Below are 13,968 nucleotides of genomic sequence, written 5' to 3'. Positions count from 1 at the left end.
AAACGGTTCTTGATTTTGAAGCTATAGAATGCTGTAGGCTTCATTGGAGGACTAGTTTTGCTCAGATTGCCAGTGATGTCCCCGGTTACTTGATTCCTCCCACTGTTTAAGCTGTCCCTGAGTCTCTGCAGTGAATTGTGACCCAGCCATAGCTGCAAATCTGGGACTGTGTGTTTCTTTTAAGGTTAATGAATGATACACCTCCATCATGGTCTGTGCATCACTGGAGCGGCTCATAATTATGTGAGGTCCTGCCTCTGTAACTACAACGATTCTGCCATTGGAGAGCAACAGGTGGCTAGGGATCCCAACTTTTAGTTATTCGTAGCAAAACGTGATCCAAAGCTCGATTCAATGGAATGGATATTTGAATGGCCACTGTAGGCTAATTACAGAGGGCAATCCACGCACTGAGCTCAACCATAAAAAAAAAAATCAATATGGTTATCCTAATGGGGGATTTGTTTATTTGAAAGTACTACTGAACTGATGACAAAAAAAATAACTGAATCCCATGGCGGGCTAGATGACCTTTTTAGAAGTGTCCTGGCACTGCTTGTTGTTCTCAGGGTTCCCCCATTCCCAGGTCATTGTCATATTCCATGGAATTCTCCAGTCGAATATGAAAACCAGGAAGGTCCCCCTAATGGCAGCACTAGACTCAGTACTGCGCAGGCACAAGTGCCAAACTGCGTGAGCACAGAGAAAGCCAGCGCCCAATCATGGATACAAATTACCTCTGTGCCACTCAAAGGAACTTCCAGAAGGATATCAAGCAGTGCCAGGACACTTCTGAAAAGGTAACCTAGCCCCCCATGGGTGTTAATAAACAGGTCTTCCCCGGTTCAGAGGTGTTTGAAATTAGATCACCATTTCTTTGTAAATAGACTTCTTAGTATGCATATTACACTTAAAGGGAACCTAAACTGAGAGGGATATGGATGTTTCCTTTTAAAAAAATACCTTTTGCCTGGCAGTCCTGCTGCAGTAGTGGCTGAATTAAACACCTGAAACAATCATGCAGTTAATCCTGTCTGACTTCAGTCAGAGCACCTGATCTGCATGGTTGTTAAGGGGCTGCGGCTGAAAGTATTAGAGACACAGGATCAGCAGGCGATTCAGGCAACTGGTATTATTTGAAAAGGAAAAATCCATATCCTTCTCAGTTTAGGTTCCCTTTAATGCGTTGATATGTGTTAGTGCACGTTTTTTTTGTTGCCTTCTCTATAGCAGGGAATTGTGAAAAAGCTTTCAGTTAAACCGCGTACAGTGTGAGCTGAGTCATTAGAAAACATGGACACTACTTTGAAAATCCGTTGTCTTTCAGTTATAACTGGGATCAGCTGGTTGAGTGTAAGGGCCCGTTTCCACTATCGCGAATCCGCATGCGTTGCCCGCATGCGGATTCGCACAGTCAGTACAAGTGGATGGGACTGTTTCCACTTGTGCGTTTCCCCGCACGTTTTTCTGTGCAGAAAAAATCTGCAGGGTAGGGCCCTCAGAATTCGCCTGCATGTGGAATGCAGGCGAATCGCACGCAATGTATTTAATAGGGAAATCGCATGCGTTTTCCCCATGCGTTTTTGCCGCGATTTCGCATAGGTATTAATGTTAATTTACACAGGCAGTGACATGGTTAAATTCGCATACAGCCTTACCTATGCGAAATCGCATGCAAAATCGCGGCAAAAAACGCATGCGGAATCGCACCCGCATGCGATTTGCCTGCGGTGATTCGCCGGCGATTCCGCAACGCTATAGTGGAAACGGGCCCTAAAAGGACCCAGAGGGCTCATTCATACCAGTTAGTGTGTTGAAATACATTAAAAGGCATGATTAAAAACTCATGAATTGGTTAGTGCGGTTTTGTGCATTTCCATGCATTTCTAGGAGTTTCAATCACTCATGAGTTGAAACGTACTGCACAGCAACTCACTGTTGTAGTGTGAATGATAAAATGAAAGTCTATGGACATTTATGTTTAACACACAAGTGCGTTAAAACTTACTGCAACTCGTATTGTGTGAATGAGCCCTTAAGGGGCCCATACACCTAACGATTTTCCAGCCAATATACAGCAGATTCAATCACTGTGATCGAATCTGCTGTGAAATCGTCACGCAAACGCTGACAGAACGATCGTTTTGTGTCCGAAATCAATTGTTCCCGTCGATCCGTCAGTGCGGAAGATTTTTCTCGATCGCCGGCGGGTCGGGAGTGCGTCAATAGCGGCGTTCGAATGCCCGACGACCGACGCAATACAGCGGGGATACATTACCTGTTCCGGCCGGCGCGACTCCCCTGGTCTCCACTGTCTTCTTCTCCGCTCCGGGCTCCAGCTTCACTGAACTTCCTGTCCCGGCAGGAAGTTTAAACAGTAGAGCGCCCTCTACTGTTTAAAATTCCCCTGGACAGGAAGTTCAGTGAAGCAAGCCAGCCGGACCGGAGACCAGCGCGGAGAAGAAGACAGCAGAGACCGGGGGAGTAGCGCCGGCCAGATCAGGTAATGTATAGCTGGCGGGCAGGCGGCGGCAGCTCCACAGATTGTGATCGGTTTCATGCTGAAATCGATTCACAATCTGTTTGCAGTAAAGGCAGCCATACGATCCCTCTCTGATCAGATTCGATCAGAGAGGGATCTATCTGTTTGTCGAATCTGATGGCAAATCGACCAGTGTATGGCTACCTTTAGACACAAATGAAAGTATGAAAGGATAGCAGAAGCACATGCAGATACATTCTGTGTTCTCCTAACACACAAGTAAATTCACAGCATTAATGTCTAGCCAGCAGAATGTTAATGTGTATAAATAAAAAAATGTGCAAGACACAGAAAAGGAGTGTGGATGAAGTCATGAAGGCCAACACTACGTACAGCTGCAGTTCCTGTGGTTGGAGTCCAGGGTGTAATGAGAGGAGCAGCTACATCTGTAGCCGTTTGGCACAGCGAGGCAGAGCTGAGTGCAGTGCCCATTGCTTGGCATGCACTCATTGGTGCCATCCTGCCGCGAGGAGTGGAATACCAAAATGTCCATGACGAAGTCCAAGCGACCCTGGATCAAAGTGCGATTCTTTCCATTAACCTTGTCCGCTCGCTCTATGCTGTGCTGATTCCAGTCAGTCCAGTAGATGTAGTCACTGTACTGGGTCAGCCCGAAGGGATGAGGGAGGTCATCAGCAATTATTACTCTGTTTTCACCTGTGAAGACAGGAGAGCTTCAGGTCATTTCTTCAGCATTATTAGATTATCAGCATGTCATATAATAGGATTTTCTCAGCAAGCAGCTTCTAGCTGACATTTGTACAGCAAAGAAATAGAAAGCAAGAAAGAGGCACTACTGTGAAATTAATAAAAAATAAAAATATTACTACAGTAAAACGCAATAAATATTAGATAAGTAAAAAATCATAATGTACACAAGAAAAATAACTGGATTAATTTATATTCATTTAGCGTATTTTTTCGGAATATAAGATGCTCAGGAATATAAGTAGCACCTAGGTTTAGAGGGCTAAAACCAAGGGAAAAAATATATATATTTCCCCTGGTGCGTCCATGTTCCACTAGCATCTTGTAGAAGTTCTCCCCTAATAATTGTCCCCCTGTGTCGCCTTCTGTCCCCGTGTCCTCCTTTGCTCCTCCTGTATGTCCCACTGTGTCCTTCTTTGCCCCCTTGTGTGTCCCACTGTGTCCTCCTACTGTCCCATTTGTCCTCCTTTGTCCCCTTCTATTCCCCTGTATCATCCTCTGGTCCCCCTCTTGCCGTGTGGAGCTTCAGTCCCTGTGTTGTCCTCTGGTCCCCCATGCCCACATCTGTTGCTCTGTGTTGTCCCCCTTCTGTCCCCGTGTCCCCGCCTGTCATCCTCCCCCCCAGTCTCCTATACTCCCCATGTGTAAAAAACAATTAGCGGGAGCATGTCTCACCTCATCCAAAGGCTCCTGCGGATCTCTTATCTCCAGCACTGCTCTTCTAGTGCCAGCCTCTACTGATTACTTCATCAGCAGAAGCTGTCACTAGGGGAAGCTGTGCAGGAGAAAGAGGTCTGCGCTCACCCCTGGAATCGCTGGATTAGGTGAGCCACGTTGCCTTATTGTTTTTAAATACGGGTGCTGAAGGGATGGGGAAGGGGGGAACTGGAGAAGGATACAGGAAGCCCCCAATGTCACAGTGGGTTGGCAGTTCGTATCGACAGGCAATCGTAAGTCGGGGACTCCCAGTCTTTGGAATATAAGACGCAGGGACTTTTTCTCCCTATTTCTTGAAGAGAAAAAGTGTGTCTTATATTCTGAAAAATACGGTAATCATTACTGATGGGATATTCACTTTCCACAGGGGAGGATCAATATACCCGCAGAAGTAATGTTGGATCATTCCAACGACTTCCACAGCTCTCACAGGAGCACCAGGAAGCAGCCAGGTAAGCCACAGAGTTTTTTTCTCCCTTTCTGATGAAAGCCATAATAATACAATACAAATACAATACAATACAATAGCATTTCTATAGCGCTTTTCTCCCATAGGACTCAAAGCGACAATAATGATTGTTATTGTTTGGGGGTTGAAGCCTCACACATACTGGCTTCTCTCAGACATCTAAAGGCACTCAGATTGAACAAAAAAATGTGTTTGCCAGGCATCAAACTGCTTGGCCAAAGTACATTATTTATAACAATGATTAAATTAAATAGTTACCTAGCATATCGGATGACTGGATCATGTTTGTGTCCAGGTCCGTCCAGTACAGCCGTTGATCGGCATAATCAATGGTCAGATCATTGGCACGGCCCAGCTTGTCCACCAAAGTAATAATATTTGTACCATCCATGTAGGCTCGAACTATCCTTGGTTTCCCTCCCCATTCTGTCCAGTACATATACCTGCATTGCAAGCACCACATATTAAAACAAGATGCTTAGAACATTAACAAACGAAAGGAAATATAAACACAAAACAATGAAAACAAATACACAAAATGTTATGGAAACAAAAGCCAAGATTATACAAGGATCGTCCGTTTGCAATGAATCAATTAAGGAAACCTTTTATTTATATTACTGTAGACACACTATTTCCTAATTAAGTTTTTTTCTCCACATAGTCACCTCTTCCATTTAAAGGGATACTGTAGGGGGGTCAGGGGAAAATGAGCTGAACTTACCCGGGCCTTCTAATGGTCCTCCGCAGACATCCTGTGTTGGCGCAGCCACTCACCGATGCTCCGGCCCCGCCTCCGGTTCACTTCTGGAATTTCAGACTTTAAAGTCTGAAAACCACTGCGCCTGCGTTGCCGTGTCCTCGATCCTGCTGATGTCATCAAGAGCGCACAGCGCAGGCCCAGTATGGTCTGTGTCTGCGCAGTACACTCCTGGTGACATCAGCAGGAGCGAGGACAGGGGCGTGCAGGCGCAGTGGATTTCTGACTTTAAAGTCAGAAATTCCAGAAGTGAACTGGAGGCGGGGCCGGAGCATCGGTGAGCAGCTGCGCCAACACATGATGTCTGCGGGGGACCATTAGAAGCCCCGGGTAAGTTCAGCTCATTATCCTCCGACCCCCCTACAGTATCCCTTTAAGCATTTATTACCATATAACTTTTACATGGTTGTGAATCTTTTTGTTGTAGTAACATCAAACTTCATACCTATGTGTAGGATGATTTGACAAGGGGCGGGCTTCTTGTTAATGCTGCTGAAGAAAAGTTTCCAGCATTCTGTCCTGCAGTCATGTGACAGATGGTACTGGAAGAGAGGAGGCTAAACTAACAGATGCCAGCTAAATTACTGAGAATAAAATAACTTGTGTGGCAGCTAAAAGTAAATGGTTGTTACTTTTTAAGTAGGAGGAACAAATAAATATGTACGCGTTGCACCACTAACGCATAAAATTGTATGTGTTAATGTTCCTGCACTAGCGGGAATGCGTAAAAATGTACGCAATGCGGCCCGCCGTCCTAAACTAAACTAGCTGGCGGCGGGGGACTGGAGCAGCAGTGAGCGACTACGAGGGCACAGGATGGCTGCATGGGGCTGGGAGAAGCCCCAGGTAAGTGAAGCTCATTTTTTTTTTGTGCCTGGACCTTCCCTTTAAAGCACATCTGTAATGAGAGGTATATGGATGCTGCCATATTTATTTCCTTTTGAACAATACCAGTTGCCTGGTTGTCCTTTCTGGTATCAGTAGTCACCTGAAACAAGCAAGCAGCTAATCCAAGCAGACTTCAGTCAGAAACTCTGATGGGCATGCTTATTCAGGGCCTATGGCTAAAAGTATTAGAGGCAAAGGATCAGAAGGATTGCCAGGCAACTGGTATTGCTTAAAAGAAGATAAATAAGGCAGACTCCATATCCCTCTCAATTTGTGTTCCCTTTATTCATGCGCTTATGTGTGTTTATGCATTTATATTTTTGCTTTTCACATACAGCTATAACCATGTTTGACTTATAAACACACATTTGGATTAGGGATGATCACAGATATGCAAATTGTTCCGATTTTATGTAAATGTATGCAGCTTGAAAATGGACTAATCAGTGATTTGTCCATTTTCAAACTGCATACATTTGCATAAAAATTTGCATAATTTCAGAACAACTTGCATCTCATTGATCATCCCTAATTTGGATGATTCTCAACTAGTGTTCATGTACCCACTCAGGATTCTGCATTCCAAACACAGCACTTCAGCACTTGGGCTAGTGGACGGGGCCATGTGGAGATCACTCAACCAGCATTTCACGTGGCTCCAATGCTTCCTCGTTCCACAACCCGTGAACCTGTCCACTGCTTGGGTGCTGAAGGGTGGAGTTTGGCATAAATCAGGTCACCGATTGCAGGATTCCGAAGTTGAAACACAACCCAATTCTCAATCCTCAATACTGAGGTCTCCTGAATAAAAGCGGCTCGGCTGATACTAGCAGCAGGGGGCAACTAGAAATACGGCAGCAACATAAGAAAACCCAATTCTCCCTTGATGTTGCTGCGCGCCTCCCACAATGCTTTGCATGACGGTTACTTCTTCATCTGGGAAAAATACTGCATGAGTCATTGGCCAGACAAGCTGTCAATCACATGCCGAGTACAAATACTGGTGTGAACGCAACAATAGATATTTATTGTGTTATTTTTGCTGGTACCATCTTATCAATCTCAGTGACGGCAACAACAGCAAAACATCGGCATTTACAGCAGTTGTGAACCTGGCCTTAAAGGACCACTACAACAAAAAAGTAAGCAGTCTAAGGGCCCGTTTCCACTATAGCGTTGCGGAATCGCCGGCGAATCACCGCAGGCAAATCGCATGCGGGGGCGATTCCGCATGCGTTTTTTGCCGCGATTTCGCATGCGATTTCGCATAGGTTAAGGTGATGCGATTTTAACCATGTCACTGCCTGTGTGAATTAACATGGGTACCTAAGGGAAATCGCATGCGAATTCGCGGGGAAAAACGCATGGGGAAAACGCATGCGATTTCCCTATTAAATACATTGCGTGCGATTCGCCTGCATTCCACACGCAGGCGAATTCTGAGGACCCTACCATGCAGATTTTTTCTGCACAGAAAAACGTTCAGGAAAACGCACAAGTGGAAACAGTCCCATCCACTTGTACTGGCTATGCGAATTTGCATGCGGGCAACGCATGCAAATTCGTGATAGTGGAAACGAGCCCTTATCTAACAGAACTGACAGGTTTTAGAGTAGTCAATTTCCTCATGGGGGATTCTCGGGGGTTTGTTTCTAAAAGCATTCCCTGAACGGTAGTTAATAAGTCGAACTGCAAAAATAGTAAAATGTTTTTGAAAACAAAGAAAAATCTGAAAATGCCCCATGAGGAGATGGACTAATTCCAACCTGTCAGATTTTATTTTGCTTTCTTTTTTTCGCTATAGTGGTCCTTTAATAAGCAGAAACTTGTGTTTTGAAACTTTAAAGAGTACCTGAACTGATATAGGACATATGGGACCTCAGTCAAATTATAGTACAACTCTCACTAATAACTAATTAGGAGCCTCTTGCCCGTAATAGATAGAAAAGGTCAATCATTCATAGATTGTCTCTCTAAAACTCTAAAAAAAAAAGACTTCATCATTCGATTGACACAATAAAAACATTAAACTTTTTAACACAAAATAAAACGGTGTGATTCTAAAAAAAAGGGGTCATATTTAGGAGTAGAAGGACAGAAACAATCTCATCAGTTTCAGATCAGGACGGTTTTAACTCATTAAGAGCAATATTATATAAAATTCTAGATAAATACACACAATGGAACGTGCTGTTTTTAAAGGACACTTGTGAGTTTAATTTGTCAAAAAAAAAAAAAAACTACTTACCTTGGGAGGACGAGACTCTGGACCCTAATGAGCTTCGCCAGTTCTCCTCAGCCAGCTCATTCTAACGCTGGCTCCCCCTCAGCGACACTGACGATAACCGTGACATTCAGTGGTGCGTGCAAGCATACTAGCAGCTCCCTGTTCAGACTCTGGTAGAAATGGCCAAGCCCGAACAGATCCACTCTACTGCACAGGCACAAAACAGACTATTTCCACCGGAGCCCATCAGAAAGCCGTCACTGCGTCTGAGCACACTGCTGACAAGGGATCGCCTCAGCTGAGGAGAGCGGGGAAGCCTCTTTAGGAGCCAGAGGCCTACCCCTCCAAAGTTAAGTACCCCCTAGGAGCACTTTTTTTGCCTTTAGTTCTCTGCAGCAAGATTCAAATGAATTAAAAATGCTAGTCCACACTTCTACATAAAGACAACACATGTGCTCATGTATTGCTTTTTCATAATTTTTAAGCACAAAATGCAAAACAATGATAAAACGCTTGTCTACTCAAGCCTATGAGGTTTATGTTACTGCACTTGATCAATGCTGGTTCCCGGGAGTCCATTGCTTGAAAACATTGCTTTTTGAAAAATGTGTTCCTGGAAACTACTGCATGTTCTTGTATGTAAGAGATGGAATGCAATGGAATGGAAAGCAACCTTTGAAACAATCAAATACACACTATGGGCTCGATTCACAAAGCGGTGCTAACCCAGTTAGAGACTTTAGGCATGATAACCATTGCACCATGCTGGTGAAAAGTCAGTTTAGGCGTGATAAGTTTAGGCGTGATAAGTTTAGGCATGATAAGTTTAGGCATGCTAAGTTTAGATAAGTTTAGATCGCACGCAAAGCCCCGCACGCAAAGCAGTGCCATTAAACTCTATGCGAAGTGCACCAGACTTTGCTAGCGAAAAACTTTTGATCAGCTGTGCACTGCGGTGCTAACCCAGTTGGTGCTTAAACTTATCACACCTAAACTTAACATGCCTAAACTTATCACACCTAAACTTATCACACCTAGGCCCATATGCAATTCACTTTTTCTCCTGAGTTTTTTCCTAGGTGAAATTTTCAGACTTGTCAATAAAGTGCATTTAAAACCACCAACAAGCAAATAAATACTCAAAATAATTTTGATAGTACTTTTTTGTACTTTTTCAGTTGCAAAGTGCTAAAAAGTTATTATAAATCGAAGATGTAAAATTATCTCCTGGAAGTAAACTCAGGAGAAAAAGTGAATTGCATATGGGCCCTAAACTTATCATTCCTAAATTGAGTTTAGGCATGATAAAGGGCTTTTCACCAGCGTGCTAACTGTTAGCACCGCTTTGTGAATCAGGCCCTATGAATTAAAAATATCCAATACATCAGGAAGAGAAAGTGTCAATGGAACTACCCCAATTGGGTAGTCAGAAGGCGCACTCAGAATGGAAAAATAGATCAAATATTGTGAATTTCCTAGTATTTGTCCGGCTTACCCTTTTGCTGGATCCAAAGCAAGGGATCTCGGATTATCTAGATCTTTCCAGACCAGAACCTGCCTGTACAGTCCATCAAGACGCGCCACCTCAATCCTGTTGGTTCCGGTGTCTGCCCAGTAAAGGTTCTTCCCCATCCAATCAACAGCCATTCCCTCTGGATAATCCAGGCCAAACTCAATGACGTGCTCTACCGAGCTCCCATTCATAAAAGCTCTGCTTATGGTCTGGAGGACAGGGAACAATAATTAGACAAACACTTTACCAGCGCAAGACAAACAAATAAAAATGAATGCAAACTAAAGTTACAATTCAGGACTTAAAACCCACTGTATGGGATAATAGAAGTAGCCACCCCTAAACACAACAGACTTTTGACCTATGTATTACATGGTGCTTACATACAGTAAATATATAATTCAATTCTGCCTTCTTAAAGTGGGGTTATACTCCCCAAACTAAAATTATAGTAACTACTCTTGGGTACATAAAAGAAAATTTGAAAGTCTGTGTAAAAATGTATATTTTCAATTCAGAGAGTAGTAAAGGCCACGTTATCTCTGGCTAAAGTGACACTCACAATCTCAATTCTGGTCCCTCTCAGCTGAATCATCACACATCACCCTGGCAACAGCTGAGTTACTTCAGAAAAATGGTGGGGACAGTCAGGGAGCGGTTAATGGGATAATGATTATACTTGCCGATGAGCCAGAGATAAGCAAGCCTGTACTGCTCTCTGCAATATAAATATTTTTTGTTTACACACATGGAATGCTTCCAAATGTTCCTGAGAGTACTTAATGAAATTCAGAGTATAATCCCACTTTAGTAAACAAATTATTTCCCTTTTTAACATACAAGTTACTGTACATATACATGTTATTTGCAAACATTCAATTTCATGGGAGCAAGACGCTAATAAACAAATCATTCCATTTTGTCCCTAAAAGGCAGGTGTACATCTAAAGCTGCAGGTCAATAGAACACATTAAAGGAAACCTAAATTGAAAAAACCTTACCTTAGGCTTCTCCCAGCACGCTGAAGTTTTCCTGGTCCCTCACTGTCATCCCAGAGCGGGACAGGGAGGGAACAGCTTAGAGTGGAATCGCAGCAAGGGTGCAGGAAGACTTCAGGGGGCTGAAAGAAGCTTCAGGCAAGTAAATGGGCAAAAATGGTTTCACTTAAGGTTCACTTTAAAGTGGACCTGCAGTGAAAAAAAAGCCTCTAGCCAGAGGTTTCCCAGTAGGAGGCTTCATGAATGAGGAGTCGGATGATTTTTGTACTGGCTCCACAGCCCTGGTGTACAGACGGGTGCACAGCTATGAGAAACATATTTAACCTTTCTGCCAAATAAGTTTAGAGGAAATGGTGGGATATAAGAGGATCCAGGAATTCTCTTCTGAGTTATTTCGTTTTGTTTTCTTTTTATGAAGTTTTTCGATAGGCAACATTGTATTTACTGTAGATTTTTTTTTTATTTATTTTTTTAGTAACAGGCCCCTTTCAAAAATCCTAGATGTTCTGGTTCTCTGTGACTTAGCGTGGCATTCTGTAGATGCAGAAATACAGATTATATTTGTACCTTTAAAGTTATATCAGTCCAATATATCCTATTATCCGACACATCAAAATCCAGCGCTGAAGCTTCTTTTACCCCGGTGAGAGGTATGGCAACAATGTTATTGTTGGTTTCTAGCGAGATTCTGTGGATTGCGGCTCTGCTGGTGAAAACCAAGAAGGCCTCAGGCACGATGCAAGTCTTCATGTCTCCAAGTAACTCTAATCCCATCGGACAGTTACAGCGGACGCCGCGAGGAGTATAAAAACAGAGGTGACTGCAGCCGCCATTGTTCTCTGCACATGGGTTGGTACCTATAATAGTTGAAAAAAAAGGAGTAGACAATAAAATAAGCTAAACAGTATAAAATTCCTATTCATAGCCACTCCGACAATGCTTACCCAAAAATCTGGGAACTAGGCTTATTAAAACCCAAGATATAAATAAAATTTGGGGACTATCACATAATATGCCACTGGGTCACAGAGAAGATGCGTTCAGTGAGGATGTAGACGGAAATGCATAGAGCCATGAGGAGTGTGCCAGCCGGCACAGGCGTCTCCCTACACTACCGAAAACCGAGGACAACAAAAAAGTTTGTGGGAGACCTAAAGGTCCCAGCAGCCAGCTCGGGGGCCTTGCGAAATTGTCCAGGTTGCCCATAAGCTAGCTCTGGCCCTACCTGCAGTGATGAAAAACTTTGGATCCTCCCCTGACGGTTTTCGCCTTACACCACCATTGACTAGGTGCATTGATGTGAGGGTGGAGGGTGGAAATCCCATCAAAATGCATAAGAATGATGTACATGCAAATCAAATTTCTGAATGTTAGAAAGGCCTGAATTCAGTGCATGTCTTCTTTTGTTTTTTTTCAGAAGGTAGCACAGAAACAGAACCTGTGATGTGATTGTGGGCTGTTACATCTAATTTCTAACTTCAGCCATCCATCATCATCATCTTGTCAAGAGCTTGTTTTCGCTATGATGCTTTTTTCGTGCCGCACATGGTGAGCTATCCACATGGCACACACGTGTTGAGCATTGCGTTATCGCATTTTTAGAGACGACCCACCTATTTTCCTTTCTACAGTACGTGGCCTCCAATGTGTGTTTTATCACACACATGCAGGAATGTTGCATGTTAAAATGCATACACATAAATGTCACATAGTGGTAGGAGGTCTTTGTCTTTCCTCTTCATTTTATTGCATGGTGTGGGTTGACTTTTTTTTTTTGTACAAAGGGAACAAAGCTTGGTGACTGTTGTGACTTCATACTTTGTAACCTTAAAGCAACCCTAAAGCAGCCTAAAAAAACACAACAAAACAAAAACCTTAGATACCTAATAAGAGGGATCTGGATCCCAAAGAGTCTACACTGTCCTCTCTACATATCCTCATTCCAACCGATGCCCCCTGTTGAATTTTGGGACTACTAGGTGGCTTCGGAAGCATTTGTGTCCCCAATGCTTCAGAAGACAGGTACATCCGTACTGCGCATGCAAAGAACCTGGACTCGTGGTGCACAGTACAGATCCGCAAGTCTTCCGAAGTACTCTGAGACACAAGTACTTCCAAAGGCCGTCTAAGGAACGTAGAAGATGTATTCGGCCTGCAGGTTGCATGATTTCACCGAGGGGACCGAGGTTGGTTGGAGAGAGGACCAGGAAGACTCTATGGGATCCAGAGCCTTCCCTCTTTTTAGGTATCCAAGTCTTTAATTTTTTCTCACTTCAGGACTGCTTTCATTTACTTCCACCATTCCTGAATTTATGTCTACATCATGATTGTGGTGTGTAGAACTTAAAGGATACCTGAAGTGACATAGACATGGGTATGTACAGTGCCTAGCACACAAATAACTATGTTGTGTTCCTTTTTTTTTTTCTGTGTGAAAGAGTTAAATATCAGGTTTGCAAGTGGCTGACTCATTCCTGAGAGCAGTAAAGAGATAAACAGGCTCAATAGTTCATAGATTATAGCTCTGGCATACTTCAATGAATGCGTCATTGAGCAAAAACAATAAGCCAGTTAAAACTTAAAAAGTGGATTGAAACATAAAATAAAACTGTGGAATAGCTTAAAAAGTCATTTTTAGGAGAAGGAAGATAGATACAATAGTTTATTTCATTAGTTTATCTTCGCTTCGGGTGTCCAGTAATGAACATACCGAATGTATTTCTCACGCTGGCTGCTTTAAGCCCCATCAGGTCTGGCAGCTGGTCGATGATGATTTCTCGGCTCGCCCTTACTTTATGTACCCTTTCAATGCTTCTCCTTTGCCAGTCCGTCCAATAAACATAATCTCCAAGTAACGTGAATCCAAATATATGCGGCAGCTTGTCCTCCAGCAGGGTTTTCCGCATTGACCCATCAACATTCATAACCTGAGAGGAGGGAGAAACAAGTTATGTTGCTATTTCTCAGTTAAAGTAAAAACAAATCTTAAATTACAGTTTAAAGTACAAAAGACCTCAGGAAACTTCATTTGGCACTGAACACAGTGATGCCAGCTGCCACAAAGGAAAGGGCAGCGACTCCAATAGTGTGTTACCATTGTTAAAATGTATAAAAACATAGCAATCATGCATAAAATGGAAGTATAA

The 13,968-nt window shown here is 43.2% G+C and overlaps 1 protein-coding gene across 1 annotated transcript in view; it reads right to left on the bottom strand.

Annotated features, from left to right (window-relative positions):
- LRP5 (LDL receptor related protein 5) overlaps positions 1 to 13,968 on the bottom strand; it is a 246,308-nt gene that overhangs the window by 72,787 nt on the left and 159,553 nt on the right. The window contains exons 8-12 of the mRNA XM_068260971.1: positions 13,533 to 13,749; positions 11,390 to 11,679; positions 9,807 to 10,033; positions 4,695 to 4,879; positions 2,876 to 3,199 (exon numbers count right to left, since the gene is read on the bottom strand). Of these exons, the coding sequence (XP_068117072.1) occupies positions 2,876 to 3,199; positions 4,695 to 4,879; positions 9,807 to 10,033; positions 11,390 to 11,679; positions 13,533 to 13,749 (1,243 nt within the window). The remainder of the gene's footprint in view (positions 1 to 2,875; positions 3,200 to 4,694; positions 4,880 to 9,806; positions 10,034 to 11,389; positions 11,680 to 13,532; positions 13,750 to 13,968) is intronic.

This window comes from Hyperolius riggenbachi, chromosome 11 (assembly GCF_040937935.1).
Source record: "Hyperolius riggenbachi isolate aHypRig1 chromosome 11, aHypRig1.pri, whole genome shotgun sequence".
Classification (NCBI taxonomy): Eukaryota; Metazoa; Chordata; class Amphibia; order Anura; family Hyperoliidae; genus Hyperolius; species Hyperolius riggenbachi.
This window is presented reverse-complemented; position numbering and strand designations above follow the sequence as displayed.